The 21,476-nt window shown below is 37.8% G+C and overlaps 1 protein-coding gene across 8 annotated transcripts in view; it reads right to left on the bottom strand.

The window, feature by feature from the left end:
* Positions 1-21,476, bottom strand: part of TAX1BP1 (Tax1 binding protein 1) — a 75,774-nt gene that overhangs the window by 46,059 nt on the left and 8,239 nt on the right. For 4 of the 8 annotated variants that reach the window (XM_006156130.3, XM_014590746.2, XM_014590747.2 and 1 more), the window contains exons 2-4: positions 19,162-19,330; positions 11,689-11,791; positions 4,341-4,528 (exon numbers count right to left, since the gene is read on the bottom strand). In XM_006156130.3, the coding sequence (XP_006156192.1) occupies positions 4,341-4,528; positions 11,689-11,791; positions 19,162-19,323 (453 nt within the window). In that variant the 5' untranslated portion in view covers positions 19,324-19,330. Of the gene's footprint in view, positions 1-4,340; positions 4,529-11,688; positions 11,792-16,490; positions 16,684-19,161; positions 19,331-21,476 lie in introns of those variants that run through there. The other 4 variants (XM_027774817.1, XM_006156129.3, XM_027774815.1 and 1 more) reach the window with 2 other exon arrangements.

Raw genomic sequence — 21,476 nt, 5'->3', positions numbered from 1 at the left:
GGAAGGGAAAATCCCTGTCTTAGTTAAAGAAAGGCTTAATCTACATCTTAAGGAAAAGGGAAGTTCCCTGTCTTGGGAAGGCATAAGCAAAAGAATACACTAATCGGTTGAAATATACATCTCAAAGATAATATGCCAGGGACAGGAGGTAGGAAGAATCCTGTTAATAGAAAGTAAAAAGGTCTGTTAATGTTTGTGGGCATGACTTCCCCAGTCCCCTTTTGAAAAGATTTTGGAAAAATAGGAAAAGTAGTCAGACTTCTGTCCACAAGATCAGTAATAGTCACTAAATTAAAAAAATAATCTAAATTCTATTAATTCTAAAACATTATTAAATTAAGGGACCTCAAACAGTGCCTGCAGTAAACATAATGGCTAATATTTCTCTTACAGAAACAAGTCCTTTGGCAGGGAAAAATAGAGTCTGGGGAAAAACATCATGAAGGACATGGTCAAAATAAAATGTTTTTATCCAACACAGGATATCCAATCAGGAATCATAGAATCATGGAATCAAATTGACTAAACTCTAAAATGGCTGTTTTGAAAGTTGAATAAAAACTGTCACAATGACCCATCTACCTACCCCAAGAGTCTCACTTAAAATGCCAAGTGTAGATATCCTCAAATGGGAAAAGCTTATTTACTGAACTCATCTTATACCTTATTTCTTTAATAGGTTTTATTAATGTATTTAATTATTTCTTCCACCAGAGGGGCACCCCATCACCATCTTCACACTGTGATGCACCCCAGCATCAGTTAGCCTACATCACAGGCACACACCTGCACACTGTGTGCACTCAGGGCGGTCTCAGGATGTGAAGTCAATACCTTCCCAGCAGCACCACCACTGTAGCCAACCTTTTCTATTTTTAAAAAAATGATTTAACACAGACTGCAATAACTAACAGTCAATAAAGCCAACAGAATATTAAGACTAAGTTGGGGGCTGACCCCATAGTGCTGTGGTTAAATGCTATGCATACAAAGCTGGATCCCACAGAACCAAGTACAGCTCAAATCCTTGCCCCAATGGCTTAAAGAACATATTGGGCAGTACACATGCCCCAAATCCTGACAGGATGGAAAATGGAGGGAAAAAGGACAGCGGCAGGACCATGCCCCATTGGAGATACTACTTTCTCTCTCCCTGTATCTCTGGTGAGTGCACATGGGCTCTGGTACTACTAGAAGAGGAGAGTGCAGAGGGAAGAGGGGAGAGAAAAGGAGAAAGGAGAGAAATGACAAAAAGAAGAGAAAAAGGAAATTATGACCAAGCAAGAATATTAACCATAAAGGCTAATATCACTATTAGTTTGACATTAAATCTTGCTCAAAAATTTCCATTAATTTCAAAATTAAAAGAACCACTTTTTCCCAGTGATTTATTTAACCCATGTATACTTTTTAAAGACTTTACTAAAAAATTTTAAAGTAATTTATTTTAGAAAAATGATATACATAAATCCAATTTCATGGGGCCAGCAGTGGCATGATGGTTAAGGCACTGGCGTTCCACATGGCTGATTGTTGTTGGAGTCCCAAACCTGGAGGCTTGCTTTCTCACTTTCCTTATCTGTCTCTAATGACTATAGCAAATAATAATAATAATAATAATAAATTATTTTAAAAATAATTTCAGCCTCCAGTTTTGTATTGAGAAATTTCATGCACACAAAACATTTAAAATTTTACAATAATCACCCATACATCCATCACCTAGATTATGAATATTTCACCATGTCTATGTCTCTTTTTACACTTAAATTTATTTGTTTTAAGGTTTTTGCTGCTTTCCCTTAAGTTTATCTACTTGTCATTTCCATGAGAGACAAAGAAAGACACACAGAGACAGACACAAAGGCAGCACCCTCAACAGTATCTTGATACTCACCCCCAGCCAACTCCAGATCACGGACATGAGTATGCCCAGCATACTCATGGAGGTCTCTGGACAGGAACCTGCAACCTTTCCAAATGGGTGAGCCTAGCAGAGTGTCTACCAATGTACCACTAGCCACCCTATTGTTTACTGACAAATGATTTTAAACAAAATTGCAGACATTTTACCCCTTACTTCAGAGTAATCTCCTTTTCAATCACTACTATTGTCATAGCTAAGAATAATTGTATTTCATCCAGTAGAAAAGCCCATCAAATGTCCTCTACTAGCCTCAAAACATCTTTCTTCAACTTTGCTATCCAACCAAGAGTCACACATAGCAGGATTCTGCCTCACTAATCATTTTTTATGTCCACAGGGCCCCAGGAAATGTCTCATTTATTCTTAATTTTGTGCAGTTTTAGAAACTGTCATTGAAGATTTTAATGAATTTGGAAATCTAAAAGACTTGTCAAATAATGATCAGGAAATAAAAACATTTTATCTCAGAAATATTTACCCAAGACATAACAATTTAAATTTTCTTTATAAAGTACCCTTTGGAAACAGGAAGTAAAATAGATTGTGCAATTAAATTGCTTTGAGAAAAGGCCCAACAGAGATGAATACCAAAATGCCCATTGTTTTTTCTTGGAGGTCCTGAAATCTGGGTGGTCTCACAAATATTCAAAATGCTGCAATATAAATGTTAATAGCATTCTGCTTAAGAGCTGGGCCAGTTTCAGCATCTTTGACTTTCATTCAAATACCAGGCTGAAAACCTTGATCATCAAGCACTTGTCACCATGAAATGTTTTAGCCACCCTATAAAAGCTACATTTCTTTAAGATAAGAGAGGAATTTCTGGAAAGGGGAGGGAAAATTACAGAACTCACAATAAAAAAAAAAAAGATTAGATCCTTCTAACCTTCTAGTTTGATGATCTAATAAAAGTATCATATCTAAAATCTCTTGAGTTTTTTCCTCTAGTCTCACTTCTTGAAGGTATATAAAGTAAATTCAAAATCATAAAACATTTACATGTTTAAAAAATTAATTTGAGTGACAAAAAGATGGTACAGTTCGAGGCCCAGAGCAGCGGCTTGAAACTCACGCCGGGCTCCTGTGCATGCCTGCAATCCCAAAAGGAGAATGGAGAAGGAAGAAATACAGTGTGGCCATCTCCCCCCACCCCCCATGGCCAGAGGGCTGATATTTGCTTCCTGTCTCTCTGGCAAGCATACACACCCTATAGCAAAAAATCTCTCTCATAAAAAAATGTTTAAAAAAATTTATCTGAATATGGAAAGCAATAATCTACAATACAAAAAATATAAACATAAATTTAAAAATGCATACTGACCTAATTTTAAAAAGCTGTTTTTATGACAACAATAGAAAACAGGACACTATATACAATTAGTAACAGTTTAATCAATTATAACACTGTAGCTTTCTAGGTATAGGGTAAAGACATTGGGAAATGTGATCTTGAAAAAGAAAAAAACGTTTTCCACTCTCTCCTTCAACAACTACTAAAAGTTAAGGCATAGACATGATTAGACCACAGACATTTATATTGGAGCTATGCCATGACTCTACAACATTAAACAGTTAAAAAAGAAATTCTCATTTTCTTTTTAAGTATGGTTAATCTAAGTTTATTCATTTGATCAGATGAAGACAGAAGAGAATCATTGTGAAAATATGCAATCTAAAATAAGACAATGAGATGCTTTTCTGATTCACTGCTACATATAAGAAAGAGCATGCTTGCAGTAGAGTGAAAAAAAAGCTCACAACCAATTCCAGTTAAGATTTGCTGCTTGAGACCAGCAGATGGCATAATGGTTTTGTCACTGAACTCCCATATACTGGACTAGGGTTCGAGTGCTGGACCCAGTGGCATAAACTCACACCAGGCTTGCTTGCCCAAGATCCCTAGAGAAGAATGGAGAAGGGACTGCAGCAAGGCTATCCCCCTGGGGGGGTGATTTCTCACTTTCTCTGTCTTTCCAGTGAGCACATGCAAAAACCTCTCTTAAAAAAAAGATTTACTCCTTTATGCCACTCCCAACCAACTTCATCCCCTACATCTGTACTAGTCTACAATCAATGTATTAGGTTATCACAAATAAAGAAACATCAGGGCAAAGTAACGTAAGAAAAGCTTTAGATCTAAATTATCTTAGTAAGTATTTACTGCATTATCTACTAGGCACACAATAGGCCTGGAAACAGTCCCTGGGAATAGTCTACCTTGGAACTGTTAACATAATTATTACCAAAAGATATTTTTTAAGTATTTCAAAAAATACATTGTAATTTTAGTATTTAGTTAAAAAGCATTTGATTTTTGTGGATACTCCCATATAATTGAAAATTAGAAAAAATGCAAACCAACATTAGGACTATTCCTAAAGTGATCGATGGATTTTTGTCTGTTAATACAAACCTCAAGAAGACCAGCTTTTGTGGTCACCACCAACATGTCAGAATTTCCTTCATCTTCCATGGTGAGCAACTCTTCAACTGGAGAAGAAGCTCGAAACTGAAAAGGTGTACTTGCTCCACGAATTTCACCCTTATGGGTAACATAACAGAACTGATAAAATTCTCCATCATCATTAGGAAGGTAATATCCTAAAAGAAAGCAAACAGCAAACTTTAACTTCCTCTTATATAATTAACGTTATTTTAATTTAATTAGTAATACATGCCATCTCTTTTTTTTTTTTTTTGAGAGGTTTTCGCTATAGGGCACGTACGCTCGCCAGACAGACAGAGAGAGACAGAGACAGAAAGCGAGAAATCACCCCCCAGGGGGGATGGTCACACCGCAATCCCTTCTCCTCCCTTCTCCTCTCGGGATCTTGGGCACGCACGCACACGCGCCCGGCGTGAAATTTAAGCTACCAGATCCGAGACGCAAACCGTGGTCGACTACGTGGGAGTCCAGCGACATAGCCATTACGCTAACTGCTGGTTCCCAATACGTGCCATCTCTTATTCCTCACATTTCTAGACACCTGAGATAGGTCCTTCCTTTTACGTTTCATAAATTATCTATCAAAACTAGACTCTTCCTTCCTTCTTAAACATACCCAGACTTTCCTTGTCTAGGTCTAAGCTTATACTCCCAGAATATCCTTTTCCCTTGTATCTTCACTAGGGCAACCAACTCACTGGGTGAGGCAGATATATACTTTACAATGGAAAAGAGGCTAGAGGAGGTGCAAGGAAGAACCAATATAGAAATGAAGAGGACTGGGAGGGTGGATGGGATTATGACATTTAGAGAAATCTTCCTTCGGGACCAGCAGTTAGTGTAATGGCTGTGTCGCTGATAATTTCTCACTTTCTATTTCTGACTACAGTTAGCACATATGCCCCATAGCAAAAATGAAATTTTTTAAGGAGTCTCCTAATAAAAAAAAAAGTTAAACTGTCTGAAGCTACTTTGCACATGTCAACAAGATCCAAGTCAGATACTACCTCACATAAAATAGTAATTCTAACTTAGGTAAAACCTTATCAATTAGATATGGTTGACAATATTTATCAGCTACGCTAGTAGTTCCCAAACTTCTACATATTAGAATCATCCAGTAATCTTTCAAAAATTCCAAAACCAGACAATACCTCAGTCTCTGGAAAAAAGACATACACAACTGTGTATCTCAAAACTCAGGTAATTCCAAAGTATAGTCAAGTTTGAAAAACCATTATACTAGAAGTTATTTGCATAGGCTCTAAGTTATGCTGAACTTAAAAAAAAAATAGGCTGATACTCTTTCTCAGTATCTATAATAAAATGACTAAAATTTAAAGGGGCTCATTACAAAAAAATTTTCTATAGTAACTAATACTAGGAATGTTTATCCCAAAATCAAACGTTTTTGTTCATTTCTTAAGAAAGCATCTGCATACTAAGTATTTACAGTAACTATTTCAATATAGTCTGGACCCTTAGATGTTTTTAGTTAAGCTACCATAAAATAAATTTAATTTAAAAAAATGTTACGTTTATGTATTTAATTTGAGGGAAGGGGAAACCCTGGCAGGGTCTCACCCCACCACGATCTACTATCACCCTTCAGCCAGTCACGATCTTCGGTGCATCTAGAATTTTCAGACAGATCCTGGAGCCAAACCCAGAGCCTTCCCATATGGCTCAAGTTTTGAGCAGCCACTGCCTACATCACCATGACTAGGCCTACTTTTCAACATTTTGAGGAAAGTAAACCAGATCAAAAAAAGAAATTATTTAGGGTTTGTAAACACATGAAAGATTTTTAACTATCATTACAATATAAGAAAATAAACTTTATTTTCACTTTCTAATCTTGAGTATATTTTAAAAAACTGCCATAGGGGTGTGCACTCATCAGTGACAGACGGGCGAGAAGAATAAGCATCCCTCGATGGGATGTAGTCACATCACATTCCTTCTCCATTTCTCCACCCCACAGAGATTTTGAGCATGCACACATGTACACCCAGCCTGTTTTTCAAGCTCCCAGGGTCAAGATTTGAACCACAGGTGGCCAAGTGGGATATCACTTCCTTAAGCATTAGGCTATCAAGACAGCCTTAGCATTTTTTTAAGTAATAATTCATACAATGTAGGTTTCTCTCTGCTAGAATAAAAACTATTTTTTAACTTTTTTTTTTTGGAGAGGTTTTGCTATAGGGCTCAGGCACTCGCCAGAAAGACAGAGAGAGACAGAGACAAAAAGAGAAAAATCGCCCCCCCCCCCCAGGCAGAATAGCCATGCCACAATCCCTTCTCCTCCATTCTCCTCTAGGGATCTTGGACACGCACGCACACACGCCCAGCGTGAGTTTAAGCCACCAGGTCCGGGACTCGAACACGGTCAACTACATGGGAGTCCAGCGACATAGTCATTACTCCAACTGCTAGCCCCAGAATAAAAATGTTAATAAAGTCTACTGCTTAAAGATAGGAGGGACACAGAGGAAAAACTCTTTATTACTAGCAGCCCCAAAGAACAGTAACAAAGTACTAGAGAGGTCAAGTAGTGCAGCAGTAATACACCTAAAACACCATGGGAGAGATCCCATGTTCCTGTCCTTGGATCTTCCTGAAGATAGATACCAGACAGGCGCACACACCTGTGATCTGGGCCAGCTGAGAATGGCAGTAGATAACAGTGTGAGGACTCTTCCTGGAGCTGTGCACCGTGAGTGCATGCGTGCGTGCGTGCGCGTCTGTCTGTCTCTCATGGAAGAAACAGATAAGAAAACTTAAAAAATAAAGTCCTAGAATAGTTGAGAGAGGCATATAACCTTCTAAGGAGCAAAGGAAGAGCCTTTCAGAGGATGTTTAACCAGTGTTTAAAGAACTTTAAAAGAATTCAGGTTATTATCTATCAACTTCGATGGAAAAAAAATCTTTATTTTTATTAATATGTAACCAAAATTTCAGCATGTCCTGTTTATTAATACAGGCAACAAGATAGAGTATCAATACTTGTCATTTTTGTTACTAATAGGAATTGCATATGTTACCACTACATTATAATTTGTTAATGGTATCTCAATATTATTTTACTCTGAAATTATGGCAGTTATTAATCTGCTAGTATATCTCATTAACACAGGAACACTGAAGCACGTATTTGACACATCACAAATTTGTCAGTGTCTTCTAATTATTTCAATTGGTTTTACTTATAATTCTACACATTTCATTTTATATACATTAAAATATTAATTCTTACACAAAGTCCTTAAATTTCACCAGACTAAAAATACATTGCAGACCAAAAAGAATATACAGACTAAAAATGTGTTACTTAACAACCCAAGTCAGTACTATAACATAAAATCATTCTATAGCCAATTCTGTAATAGACTTCTGAGTAAGAGTATTTTCTTCCAATTTTTAAAAAAGTTTTATTTCCTCCATGAAAGAGGGAGAGGCAGAGACAGACCAGCACCCCTAACAGGGTCTTTATGTCTCAATTCATCTCCAATCTCAGTCAGTTTGAATCACAGGCACACCTGAAACATACAGGGAGGCCTTGGGACATGAAATCAGCACATTCCCAGGTGGGTCCAGTTAGTTTACCATTGCACCACTGTTTGGCCCTCAATTTTTTTCATCATGGTAAAAAGTAAACTGAAACTTATACCCACTATACAGTAATTCCTTATTCTTTTTTTTTTTAATTTATTTACATTCATTCACTGTACATCATTATAGCATACAAAATGAGATTTTTCCATTGAGAATACACTGTATATTGGCTCAATCAAGCACATCAACATATGTGTTATTGTCAACAAATCATTTTCCATTTATTGTTTTCTGTATATTTTGCCTTTTTTCCCGTCTTTGATTCCCTATCTCACCCTCTGCCATCTCCCACCCTCCTCCCACACTGTGTCTGGTATCTATTGTTGCTTTCTATGCCTCCCCCATTTTATTGTTTCACTAAATATCTTAATAAATCTAAATATTTTCAATAGCAAGCACAGCTGATATGTGCATATCCGTGAACACAAGTCTGACTTTAGGCATAAACAAACCTCAGTGAATAGAATGAACATACTATAAAGTAGCACCTAACTAGGGCTATATAGCTTAACTGCAGTCATCAAATAGGTATTTCTAATGCCTTTTTTTTTTCTTCTGAAAATTTTTTTTAATTAATTTACATTCATTCCCGAGCATCATCACAACATTCAAAATGTGGTTTCCCATCTAGAATATACTGCATAGTGGCTTAATAATGCATGTTATCATCCATAATATTCCATTTCTACTTTCATATATATGTTTTTTACCCCATGTCTAGCCCTCTGCCCTATTCCACTCTCTTATTACACTATCTCTGCTGTCTACAGTTGTCTTCAATCCCTTTTCCCCCAACATTTCGTTGATCACACAATATCATAAGTAATCTAACTACTTTCAATAGCAAGATCAGCCGATGGTTTCAAGAAAAGCAGTTTTGAACTGGTAAGGATATTTCTTTGAAACTTAAAGCCTAGAAACAGGTTAGTATTCTGTTCAAATAGTAGGAACATGAATCTATTGATAGCTGAAGACAGGACAAAAATCCTTAAAACCGGACAACAAAGCTTAGAAGAAAAGCAGCAATATTTTAGTCAAGTCGTAGAATACTGTTTCATCAGTTCAGTCTCATGTACTTAATCTTTCTTCTGTATCTGTTGAGGTTCGATGTTCCAGATTGAAATCTGGGATGTAATACTCAACTCCAGCTTTTGGCCCTACAATTAAGTTGCCCATTTTCTTAGTTTCTGAACTCTTATTTCTGTGTGTCTGCATTTAATTTTACTGACATAGCACTCCCTTAAGAACTTCTTGGAGATCCGGTCTGGTGCTGGTAAATTCTTTCAGGTTTTGTTTATCTGGGAAAGTTCGTGTCTTTTCTTCCCAAATGAACGATAACCTTGCTGGGTACAGAATTCTCGGTTGAAATTGCTTTTCCCTTAATACTTTGAATACATTTTCCCATTCTCTCCTCGCTCTCATTGTTTCCGATGAGAGGTCTGCCGTTAGTCTGATGGGATACCCTTTGTAGGTAACTTGCCTTTTTTCTCTTGCCAGTCTTAGTATCTTGTCTTTGTCTGTGGTTTTGGTCAATCTGGCTATAATGTGTCTTGGAGAAGATCTTCTTGGGTTGATTCTATTTGGGGTCCTCTGTATTTCTTGGGACTGAATCTTTGAGTGCCTCTCCAGGTTTGGAAAATTTTCTTGTAAGATTTCATGGAATAGATTATCAATGCCCTTATGAGTCTCTTCACCTTCTGGGATGCCTATTATCCGGATGTTTGGACGTTTGATGGTATCTAGTACTTCTCGCATATTATTCTCAAATTTTTGGGCCATTTTCTCAGTCTTCGCGGTGGATTTTTCTAGGCCAACCATTTTCTCTTCTACATTAGAGATTCTATTTTCTGTATGATCTAGTCTGCTTTTAATACTTTCAAGGGAGATTTTGACTTCTTGTATTATAGCCTTCATCTCTAACAGTTCCATCTGATTCTTTTGTAAAGTGTGAAATTCCTCTTTTAGATCTAGCATGAATTTCCTCACCTCCTGGAACTCTTCAACTCCTTTCTCCTTCCTCTTCAGCAGTTCCTTGTCTCTCTTCTCTTCCATCTCTGTTAGCTTTGCCATTATGAATGTTCTGAATTCTTTATCAGACATTTCCATGATTTCCATTGAACTGTGTGTGGATAAAGAGGAGCAAATGGCTAGATCACAGGAGCCATGGAGCTGTCTGTCTCTTGAAGAAGGGCTGTTCACACGAGTTTTGGATGCTGGAGGCTCAGTTATCAGTGGGACATCTTCCTTTCTCCCCAAAATCAGTAATTCCTTATTCTTCCCTTCCCTTAGTCGTAAGCAACCATCACTCTGTTTTCTGTCTCCATTAGTTTGTCTACTCTATGTATTTCATATAAGTGTAACCATACAGTATTCATCTGGCTTAATGGACTCTGCATAATGTCCTCAAGATTCATCCACATTGTAGTATGTGGTCAAAATTATCTAAGATTTTTTTTTAATCTATATATAAGGCTATAAGACACATTCAATTCATAGGAATGTATATATGACAGAATTAATTTAACTACTAATTACTGTAGTTTTTGATCTAGGTTAGTTTCTTCACCTCTGACTTCTTACATTATAATATCAGAAATAATATCGTTGGGGCTAGCAGGTAGCATGGTAATTAAGGCGCTGGACTCCCACATGGCCAAGCATGGTTCAAGTCCCAGACCTGGCAGCTTGCTTTCTCACTTTCCCTCTCTCTGTCTCTCTCTAGACAAATTAAAAATAATTAATGATGAGGCTGGCAGGTGGCGTGGTGGTTAAGGTGCTGGACTCCAACATGGCCAACCACAGTCTGAATCTTAGACCTGGTGGCTTGCTTTCTCATTATCTCTGTTCAAAATTTAAAAACATAATAAAATTAAATAAATGTTTAAAAAGAGTAATAATAAATAAAATTAAATAAATAATTCAAAAAATAGTATTGTTTTCTCATTTGGAAAAAAAAATCAGCAAAAGCAAAGATCTGGACAAAGACTGTCTTTGATAAATAATTTGTCTCTGAGTTTTTCTTTTTTTAAGGATGCATGCACTCACTGGAGAAAGAGAGAGAAAAAGACAGCGGAAAAGTGAAAAATCACCCCCCTGGGGAGATGGCATGCCACATTTCCTTATCCTCCATTTTCCTTTGGGGCTTTTGGGCATGCACACTCATGCACCCTGCATGAGTTTAAAGCTGCCGGGTCTGGGCTGTGGTCAACCATGTGGGAGCCCAGCACCTTAACCACCACTCCATTTGCTGGCTCAAGATAATAAATTTTTAAATGTCTATATAAAACATCATGTGACAGGCCAGCTGGTGGTTTGGTAGTTAAATGACAGCTGGATCCCACATGGTCAACTGTGTGGTTCAAGTCCCAGACCCAGGAGCTTGAAAAACAGGTTGAGCATATGTGTGCATGCCCAAAATCCCCAAAGGAGAGAGAAATGGTGAAGAAAGGATCGTAACATGACCATGATCCATGGGGAATGGGTCTCGGCTCTCTCTTTCTCTCTCTTATGGTGTGGCAAATTAAAAAAGAAATCCTGTGGTTTACACTACTACTCATACTCTATGACTTTTGGTAAACAACAATATTAATTCAACTTTGCTATTCCAGACATACCTAAACAGGTAACAGCAATGGGGTACAATATTTTAATGGCAATAAGACACCTAATTATACAGAGTTCTGCAGCTTTTCACACTTACCTTGAAACGCTAGTACACAATTAACTGTTGATCCTTCTACATAATGTTCAGGCATTGGGGACCATAAAAATGTGTAATAATCACGAGCGGTACTCCATCCAACCTAAAGTAAAACAACAACAAAAGAGGTGTAAGTAAATATTAGCCTGATATAGCACTAGTTTTTAAACTAAAACATTTATATATTTATAAATCATGAGTTAAAATAGAAGCATATCAAATTAAGATTTTTTTATTAGGCTATAGCCTAAAGCTATATAAATAGACATCAATTGTATAGCCAAGTTTCTACTATTATTAAAATGCAATTAGCTGGGACCAGCAGGTGGCGCCGTGGTTAAGGTGCTGGATGGACACTCCCATATGGCTGACCAAGGTTTGAGTCCCAGACCTGCTGGCTTGCTTTCTCACTCTCTCTCTCTCTCTCTCTCTCTCTGTCTGGTCAAATGAAAATAAATGAATAAATTTAAAAAATTAAAGTAAAATAAAATAAAATGCAATTTGCTATTCAATTTCTCAAGGATAATATAAGCAAGCACATAATCAATATAAAAAATCCTGTCGTGCTTAAAATTTTATTTTACTAGGACCAGCCAAGGCCATGGTGTTTAAGGCAGCTGGATCCCACATGGCCAATCATGTGGTTTGAGTCCTGGACTCAGCAGCTTTAGAAATATGCCAGGTATGTGTGCTTGCATATATGCCCCAAATCCCCAAAGTAGGGAGAAATGGAGAAGGAATAAAGTGACTGTTCCCAACGGGGGATACTATGTTTTGTTCACTCTCTGGGGAGCACAGGTACCCTATGGCAAAATCTAAAGAAAAAAATGATTTCATTAACATAATGGCTTTTTTAAAACTTATTTTATACCTCTATTTAAGTTCCTTATTTTATTCTACTTAGATATCTCTTCTCCTCCCTTAAATTCACTAACTAAATTCATTAATCATCTCATCTTTGTCAAATGTCTGTAGCTGATTTGTAAATTTTTATTTGTAAAATTTGTTAAAAAGAGAAAACTTGTAATAGAAGATATTTATACAAATGAATAGATCACCTATATCTCACCTATTGCTAAAACATTTTAAAGGACAATATGAATATATATATATATGCTATTTATTTCAATTCATTATTTCCCAAAAGTCAGTATCATGCAAAATACCCTCCCCCCCAAAAAAGACATTTTGAGTGGTTATGTTTTGTTCTTATTTTACTTTCTGTAACTGAATTACAACAGTTCAGGCTGTTTCCTACTGGCAGACTCCAAGGGTAACCCATACTTGGCTTTTCTGATTACTTATGTTTAGACAACCCATCTCAGAGAATAGGCATCTGTGCTGAGAATCTCACATGATTATCCATGTCAGACTATCAGCACCAAAAACAGACAGGAAAAGAAGCAAGCCTACAGAGAAGTTGGGGCAAGATACAATCTTCTTCTGAGTACAATTAGAACAAAGCTATGCTTTAAGCCCCCTCTGAGGAAGGAAAATGGAAAAGTTCTTAGGTCATTTTGAGAGGGCCATGATAGGCATACACAAAAACATAAATGTAATAATCTCTCAACCTAGAAAGACCAACAAAAGAGGCTCTTTGGCTTTGCAATAGCTATTCTAAGCTCCCACATGAGATTATGTTAGAAGATAGACATCTAGAAATTATGTGCAGGAGTCCACTGGGATAATTACAATGTAACAGACATCTAGGCCAGCCTGTGGTATGGTGGTTAAGGCAGCTATATCCCACACAGGCTTAAAAAAATACACAGGGCCTATCTGCACTCCCCAAATCCCAAGGAAAGAGAAGGGATTGAGGTCTGGCCATCCCTCCTAGGGGGTGATTTCTCTTTTTCTCAGTATCCAAATTACAGGTTGCTTTCCAATCACCTGGCTAGAACTTGTATCTCAATAATGCTGGACACACTGAAATACAAAGGAATTTACTTTTTTAGTACACTAGTACCAAGTATAATTAAATTATTACATTTATAGTTGTTAACCACAATTTTGAAACATTAAAAAATGGCTCGGAGAATATAGCAACACTTAGACAAAATAGTTACCTCTGACTGTCAAGATATACTGCCCTCTAGGAACTATACTGAATCCAGTTAACCAGTTAACTGTATCCAGATACATGGTTATAGGCTATATCTATCTCGAGGAAGAAACTGCAACAATAGGTATTTCACATAGCTTAGTTTGGAGATTTATAACAGCACTGGCATCATTCTTTTATTACTATTGTAACAGCTAAATAATAGGAGAAATAAAAACTAAATAAGGGTGACATGGAACAACAGCCAAAATACCACAAATATGTTCCTTTTAAGGACTGACGTTTTTCAAAAACATGTTTAACCAAATGTATTGATCATAAAAGGGAATCCTGAGAGCATAGAAGAGACTGGAATGACATCAAGGTTATCTAGTAAATATAAACATAATAAATTCTAGAAAAAAAGAAAAACATTAGGGTAGGAAGAATGAACATGAGAGAGAGAGCTTGGAGTTGGGAGCTAATTTTGGGGTAGGAGCAAAGGAAGATAGATACAAGACTTGAATTAAGAAAGGCACTAAAATTAATGAGTTTATTATATATGGGTATAGGAAGATTCGAAGAAAAATAATTCAGTGGTATAGGTAAAAAATTAGCCTATAGGAAGTATAAAATGAGTTTACAATTTTGTAAAATATAGAATGAATAATAGGCATTTCTGGGAAAGGTGGGGGTACAATAGTTAAGAAACATTCACTTTCTTTCTCTCGTATATTACACAGTTTTTTAAAAAACATACTATCAGAAGAGTAAAGGTCCTTCCTTGCTTTGAAAAAAAAAAAAAAGTGAAAATGCCTAGATATAAAATAGCATAAATATTCCTACACAACATAAAATGCTACAGTATTTCCTGTAAGTGGTGATAACCATATGTAAAAAACTGAGAACATAAAACAAGGAAGGCATGCAATATGATGCCAACTTATTCAAATACATGCATTAGAAAAAAGACTGGAAATCTCCTTCCTTTGATAAAGCCAAACTGCAGAGAAATATTTAAAACATAGCCACTTAAGTGCTTATTTTTATTAGGTAGAGATTTACTTGGGTAGTAGGACAACTGCTAATGTTAGTTTTCTTATAATTTTCTCTATTTTTCCAAATTTTCTGAAATGATGATATTTCCATAACCAGAGAACTTTTTAATTTAACAGAAAACGAATGGGACAGAACTGGAAGGGTAACCAGAACAGAAAAATGGAGGAACAGAAATATGAAAAAGAAAGGGGAAACAAGGAATGGAGAAACCAAAGCTTGAAACAAGATATTCAAGCATTCAAATCACTGTTTAGGTCCATTTTCCAAGCAAGTTAGCTTTTGATCTGTTTGGCAGCATGACAGTGAGAACAGTTACCTTACTAGGAAGTTTTGTGTAGTCCAGGATATATTCACTTTGTGAACTTTTTTTTGTTTGTTAAGAGATTTTTGCTATAGGGCACGTGCGCTCGCCAGAGATAGAAAGCGAGAAATCACCCCTCAGGGGGATGGTGACACCACAATCCCTTCTCCATTGTCCTCTCAGGATCTTAGGCACGCATGCACACGCGAACGGTGTGAGTTTAAACCACCGGATCCAGGACTCGAACCATGGTCAACTACATGGGAATTCAGCAACATAGCCATTTACACTAACTGCTGGTCCCTAACTACTGGAATTTGCCCTTCTAATTTTCTCAGCTAGACTAGTATCTCTCAAATGTGAGAAATGTAAGACTCCTTCTAAAGTTTAAGCATAGACCTTCAGAGCTACTGTAAATTATAATTATTGTGGTAATTTAATTTGTTCTAGCCATAGACTAAACATAAAAAAATTCCTTAGGCTTACGTACTTATGTAACTGAGTCCAAATCAAATTCATTAATACTAAATGAACAATGAAATTCAAATATACTATTACATAGGCACACTGAACTTATTAGCAACTCTTGCTAATTTTGGACGATCAGATCTCTCAATCAAAGAGACAGAAAACAATTCTTGAATGTTAGCTTACACGAAGTTCAAATCTCAGCTCCAACATTTAATAGATAACCTTGAGCAAACCACTTTTCTCTCTGGATCTGTTCCCTCATCTGCTAAATGGGGAATATCAGATGAAAGATCTTTGTGAAGTATAAAGTAATAAATGTGTTACATGTTTATTTCAGTTATAATTAAAACTAATCATTACATTCTTAAGAGTTAAAATTGCCAGAAAACCTCCAGCACTGCAATGACCATCTCAACATAATTTTTCAAGCAAGTATTAGACAAATTGGTAAAATATAAGAACTGAGAGTCCTGTCATCAGAGTTTAATTTTAAATCATGTAAAACAAAACATTCTCCTAAAGTAAGACAATATGAGCAATTATTATTATTTTTTTTTTTTAGGTTTTTTTTTCTTAGGGCATATATGCTTAGGAGGTGTAGGGGGACACAGATAAAGACAGAGGGAAAGTCAAAAATTACCCCCCAGAAGGGATGGCCATGCCATAATCCCTTCTCCTCCATTCTCCTCCCTGGATCTTGAACACCCAGCATGATTCTCAAGTCACCAGGTCCAGGGCTCAAACCACAGTTGTCCATGTGGGAGTCCAGTGACGTAAGCAATATACCATCTGCTGGCCCATTATGAGTAATATTTAAGTACACAGGACAAGAATGGAAAAGATAATACATAGCATACGCTATTCATTCATCTATTTAAAAAGCAAATGTAAAAAGCTTATGTGAAAGAAATATTCAGAAAGTTTTCATACCTTGAATATACCAACCCAATCTTTTGGATGTGGATGGATATATGGAGTTAAGGTGTAATGACATTCTAGGTGTGCATTAGGAAGATAACTCTTAGCCACATTTTGAAAGATGACATGGGCAAAGTTGGAAGTCTGCAAAGGAACTTCTTGAAAGGAGGTCATTGTGAATCTGAAACAAATAAATTATACAACTTAAATGATACCAAATAAGAATAAACTTTAACCTTCAAAAAAATGTAACATTTAATGTAAATTTCACATCTGCATGCCATAATTATTGAAATGTACTTTTTATACATTTGACTATCTCCTTAGAAACATGATAAAATATAAAAATAGAAACAAATGAATAACTAGAATCAAATGGCTCAGATTATTATACGGAAATTTAAAATTTTGCCTTTTTTTTTAAGTTTGCTAGAGGGCATGTGGTCACCAGAAACAGAGAGACAAAGGGACAGGGAGAAGGCACCCCCTGCCTGGGGAATAGTCATGTGGCACTCTCTTCTCTACCATCTCTTTCTCCTTTTGGGATTTTTGGACATATACACAAAGGCACCCCAGCATGTTTTTCAAGCCACTGGGTCTAGGACAATGCCCTTAGGCAAATGGAATCTTGCTGCCTTAACCACTAGGCCACCACTGACCCAGAAATTTAAAAGTTTAAAAGAAAAACAAAAACAAAAGTTCCCTATTATCCTGGAAAGCCTAGCCCTCTACTTCTATTCCAACCAAAAGCAAATGCACTAGAGGTAAGTTTTAGTGTAACCATGCTGATATAAATCTGCTGGGTCCCAACAATAGACAGTAAGAAACAGAAACAAGGACAGTTTAAAAGTCAGTATTTTGGAGCCAAAAAGTGACATAGTGGTTAAGGCACTGGACTCCCTCTTAGCTGACAGCAGTTCAAGTCCCAGACCCAGAAGCTTGAAACTCATGCCAGGCGCATGTGCATCTGTGCCCAAAATCCCAAGAGAAAAACAGATTACAGCATGGCCGTCCCCCTAGGAAGTGATTTCATACTTTTTTGCTCTGTCTGTCTCTCCAGAGTGTGCATGTGCCCTATAGCAAAAATCTATTTTAAAAAAGGCAAGGGGATCAGCAGTTAGTGTAATGGCTATGTCGCTGAACTCCCATGTAGTCGACCATGGTTTGAGTCATGTATCCGGTGGCTTAAACTCACGCCAGGCACATGTGTGTGGGTACCTAAAATCCAGAGAGGAGAATGGAGAAGAAGGGATTGCGGCATGGCCACCTCCCCTGGGGGGTGATTTCTCTGATTTCTCGCTTTCTGTCTCTGTCTTTCTGGCAAGCGCACGTGCCCTATAGCAAAAACCTCTCCCTCCCCCCCCAAAAAAAAAGGCAAGCATTTCATTGGCTACTGGTCAATTAACATTTCCTCACGACGGACGACGTAGAGCCCTGGAACTTCATCGCTTTCCTCTGTAACCTAGCCCATCTCATTCCTCTTCTGTCCTCTCCCTATATTGTAGGCTTTTATAACCAAACCTAATGCTAACCTCTCTGTGCTGATGTTCCTGCCCCATGTCCCAATCCCTGGACCAGCATTTCTCAGTCCTCGTTATTCATTAGAATCATTAAGGACCTTTAAATTTAATTTTAAAAAAGGGTAGCGGGGGGATCAGCAGTTGGGGTAATGGCTATGTCGCTGGACTCCCATGTAGTTGACTGCAGTTTGAGTCCCAGACCCGGCAGCTTAAACCCATGCCAGGTGCATGTGCGTGCGTGCCCAAGATCCCAAGAGGAGAAGGGATTGTGGTGTGGCCATCCCCCCCGGGAAGTGATTTCTTGCTTTCTGTCTCTCTCCGTCTTTTTGGTGAGCACAGGTGCCCTATAGCAAAAAAAAACAAAAAAAAAAAGAAAAGAAAAGAAAAGAAAAGACAATTCTTGAATGTTAGCTTACACGAAGTTCAAATCTCAGCTCCAACATTTAATAGATAACCTTGAGCAAACCACTTTTCTCTCTGGATCTGTTCCCTCATCTGCTAAATGGGGAATATCAGATGAAAGATCTTTGTGAAGTATAAAGTAATAAATGTGTTACATGTTTATTTCAGTTATAATTAAAACTAATCATTACATTCTTAAGAGTTAAAATTGCCAGAAAACCTCCAGCACTGCAATGACCATCTCAACATAATTTTTCAAGCAAGTATTAGACAAATTGGTAAAATATAAGAACTGAGAGTCCTGTCATCAGAGTTTAATTTTAAATCATGTAAAACAAAACATTCTCCTAAAGTAAGACAATATGAGCAATTATTATTATTTTTTTTTTTTAGGTTTTTTTTTCTTAGGGCATATATGCTTAGGAGGTGTAGGGGGACACAGATAAAGACAGAGGGAAAGTCAAAAATTACCCCCCAGAAGGGATGGCCATGCCATAATCCCTTCTCCTCCATTCTCCTCCCTGGATCTTGAACACCCAGCATGATTCTCAAGTCACCAGGTCCAGGGCTCAAACCACAGTTGTCCATGTGGGAGTCCAGTGACGTAAGCAATATACCATCTGCTGGCCCATTATGAGTAATATTTAAGTACACAGGACAAGAATGGAAAAGATAATACATAGCATACGCTATTCATTCATCTATTTAAAAAGCAAATGTAAAAAGCTTATGTGAAAGAAATATTCAGAAAGTTTTCATACCTTGAATATACCAACCCAATCTTTTGGATGTGGATGGATATATGGAGTTAAGGTGTAATGACATTCTAGGTGTGCATTAGGAAGATAACTCTTAGCCACATTTTGAAAGATGACATGGGCAAAGTTGGAAGTCTGCAAAGGAACTTCTTGAAAGGAGGTCATTGTGAATCTGAAACAAATAAATTATACAACTTAAATGATACCAAATAAGAATAAACTTTAACCTTCAAAAAAATGTAACATTTAATGTAAATTTCACATCTGCATGCCATAATTATTGAAATGTACTTTTTATACATTTGACTATCTCCTTAGAAACATGATAAAATATAAAAATAGAAACAAATGAATAACTAGAATCAAATGGCTCAGATTATTATACGGAAATTTAAAATTTTGCCTTTTTTTTTAAGTTTGCTAGAGGGCATGTGGTCACCAGAAACAGAGAGACAAAGGGACAGGGAGAAGGCACCCCCTGCCTGGGGAATAGTCATGTGGCACTCTCTTCTCTACCATCTCTTTCTCCTTTTGGGATTTTTGGACATATACACAAAGGCACCCCAGCATGTTTTTCAAGCCACTGGGTCTAGGACAATGCCCTTAGGCAAATGGAATCTTGCTGCCTTAACCACTAGGCCACCACTGACCCAGAAATTTAAAAGTTTAAAAGAAAAACAAAAACAAAAGTTCCCTATTATCCTGGAAAGCCTAGCCCTCTACTTCTATTCCAACCAAAAGCAAATGCACTAGAGGTAAGTTTTAGTGTAACCATGCTGATATAAATCTGCTGGGTCCCAACAATAGACAGTAAGAAACAGAAACAAGGACAGTTTAAAAGTCAGTATTTTGGAGCCAAAAAGTGACATAGTGGTTAAGGCACTGGACTCCCTCTTAGCTGACAGCAGTTCAAGTCCCAGACCCAGAAGCTTGAAACTCATGCCAGGCGCATGTGCATCTGTGCCCAAAATCCCAAGAGAAAAACAGATTACAGCATGGCCGTCCCCCTAGGAAGTGATTTCATACTTTTTTGCTCTGTCTGTCTCTCCAGAGTGTGCATGTGCCCTATAGCAAAAATCTATTTTAAAAAAGGCAAGGGGATCAGCAGTTAGTGTAATGGCTATGTCGCTGAACTCCCATGTAGTCGACCATGGTTTGAGTCATGTATCCGGTGGCTTAAACTCACGCCGGGCACATGTGTGTGGGTACCTAAAATCCAGAGAGGAGAATGGAGAAGAAGGGATTGCGGCATGGCCACCTCCCCTGGGGGGTGATTTCTCTGATTTCTCGCTTTCTGTCTTGGTCAATTAACATTTCCTCACGACGGACGACGTAGAGCCCTGGAACTTCATCGCTTTCCTCTGTAACCTAGCCCATCTCATTCCTCTTCTGTCCTCTCTCAATTAACATTTCCTCACGACGGACGACGTAGAGCCCTGGAACTTCATCGCTTTCCTCTGTAACCTAGCCCATCTCATTCCTCTTCTGTCCTCTCCCTATATTGTAGGCTTTTATAACCAAACCTAATGCTAACCTCTCTGTGCTGATGTTCCTGCCCCATGTCCCAATCCCTGGACCAGCATTTCTCAGTCCTCGTTATTCATTAGAATCATTAAGGACCTTTAAATTTAATTTTAAAAAAGGGTAGCGGGGGGATCAGCAGTTGGGGTAATGGCTATGTCGCTGGACTCCCATGTAGTTGACTGCAGTTTGAGTCCCAGACCCGGCAGCTTAAACCCATGCCAGGTGCATGTGCGTGCGTGCCCAAGATCCCAAGAGGAGAAGGGATTGTGGTGTGGCCATCCCCCCCGGGAAGTGATTTCTTGCTTTCTGTCTCTCTCCGTCTTTTGGGTGCGCACAGGTGCCCTAGAGCAAAAAAAAACAAAAAAAAAAAGAAAAGAAAAGAAAAGAAAAGAGAGAAAGAAATAGAAATAGAAAAGGGAAAAGAGAACAAAAACTACTTTCTAGGCATGGGACCTGAACATGTGATAAAGTATGTGTATTTCCCATCCCCAGTCATCCCAAGTAATCTTAATCCTGATACAGCCAAGATATAGAACCACTACTGAAGACTCTGATCATCAAAACCAACAATTTTGGGAACCAGCAGTTAGTATAATGACTATGTCACTGGACTCCCACGTATTCGACCGCGGTTCGCGTCCCAGACCCGGTGGCTTGAAACTCACGTCGGGCGCGTGCGTATGCGTGTGTGCCCAAGATCCTGAGAGGAGAATGGGGGAAAAGGGATTGCGGCGTGACCATCCCCTCTGGGGGGTGATTTCTCGCTTTCTGTCTCTATGTCTCTGTCTGTCTGG

This window comes from Tupaia chinensis, unplaced genomic scaffold (assembly GCF_000334495.1).
Source record: "Tupaia chinensis unplaced genomic scaffold, TupChi_1.0 Scaffold000479_1, whole genome shotgun sequence".
In the NCBI taxonomy this organism is placed as follows: Eukaryota; Metazoa; Chordata; class Mammalia; order Scandentia; family Tupaiidae; genus Tupaia; species Tupaia belangeri.
Note: the sequence above shows the minus strand (reverse complement) of the source record. Positions and strands in the feature narration are given on the sequence as shown.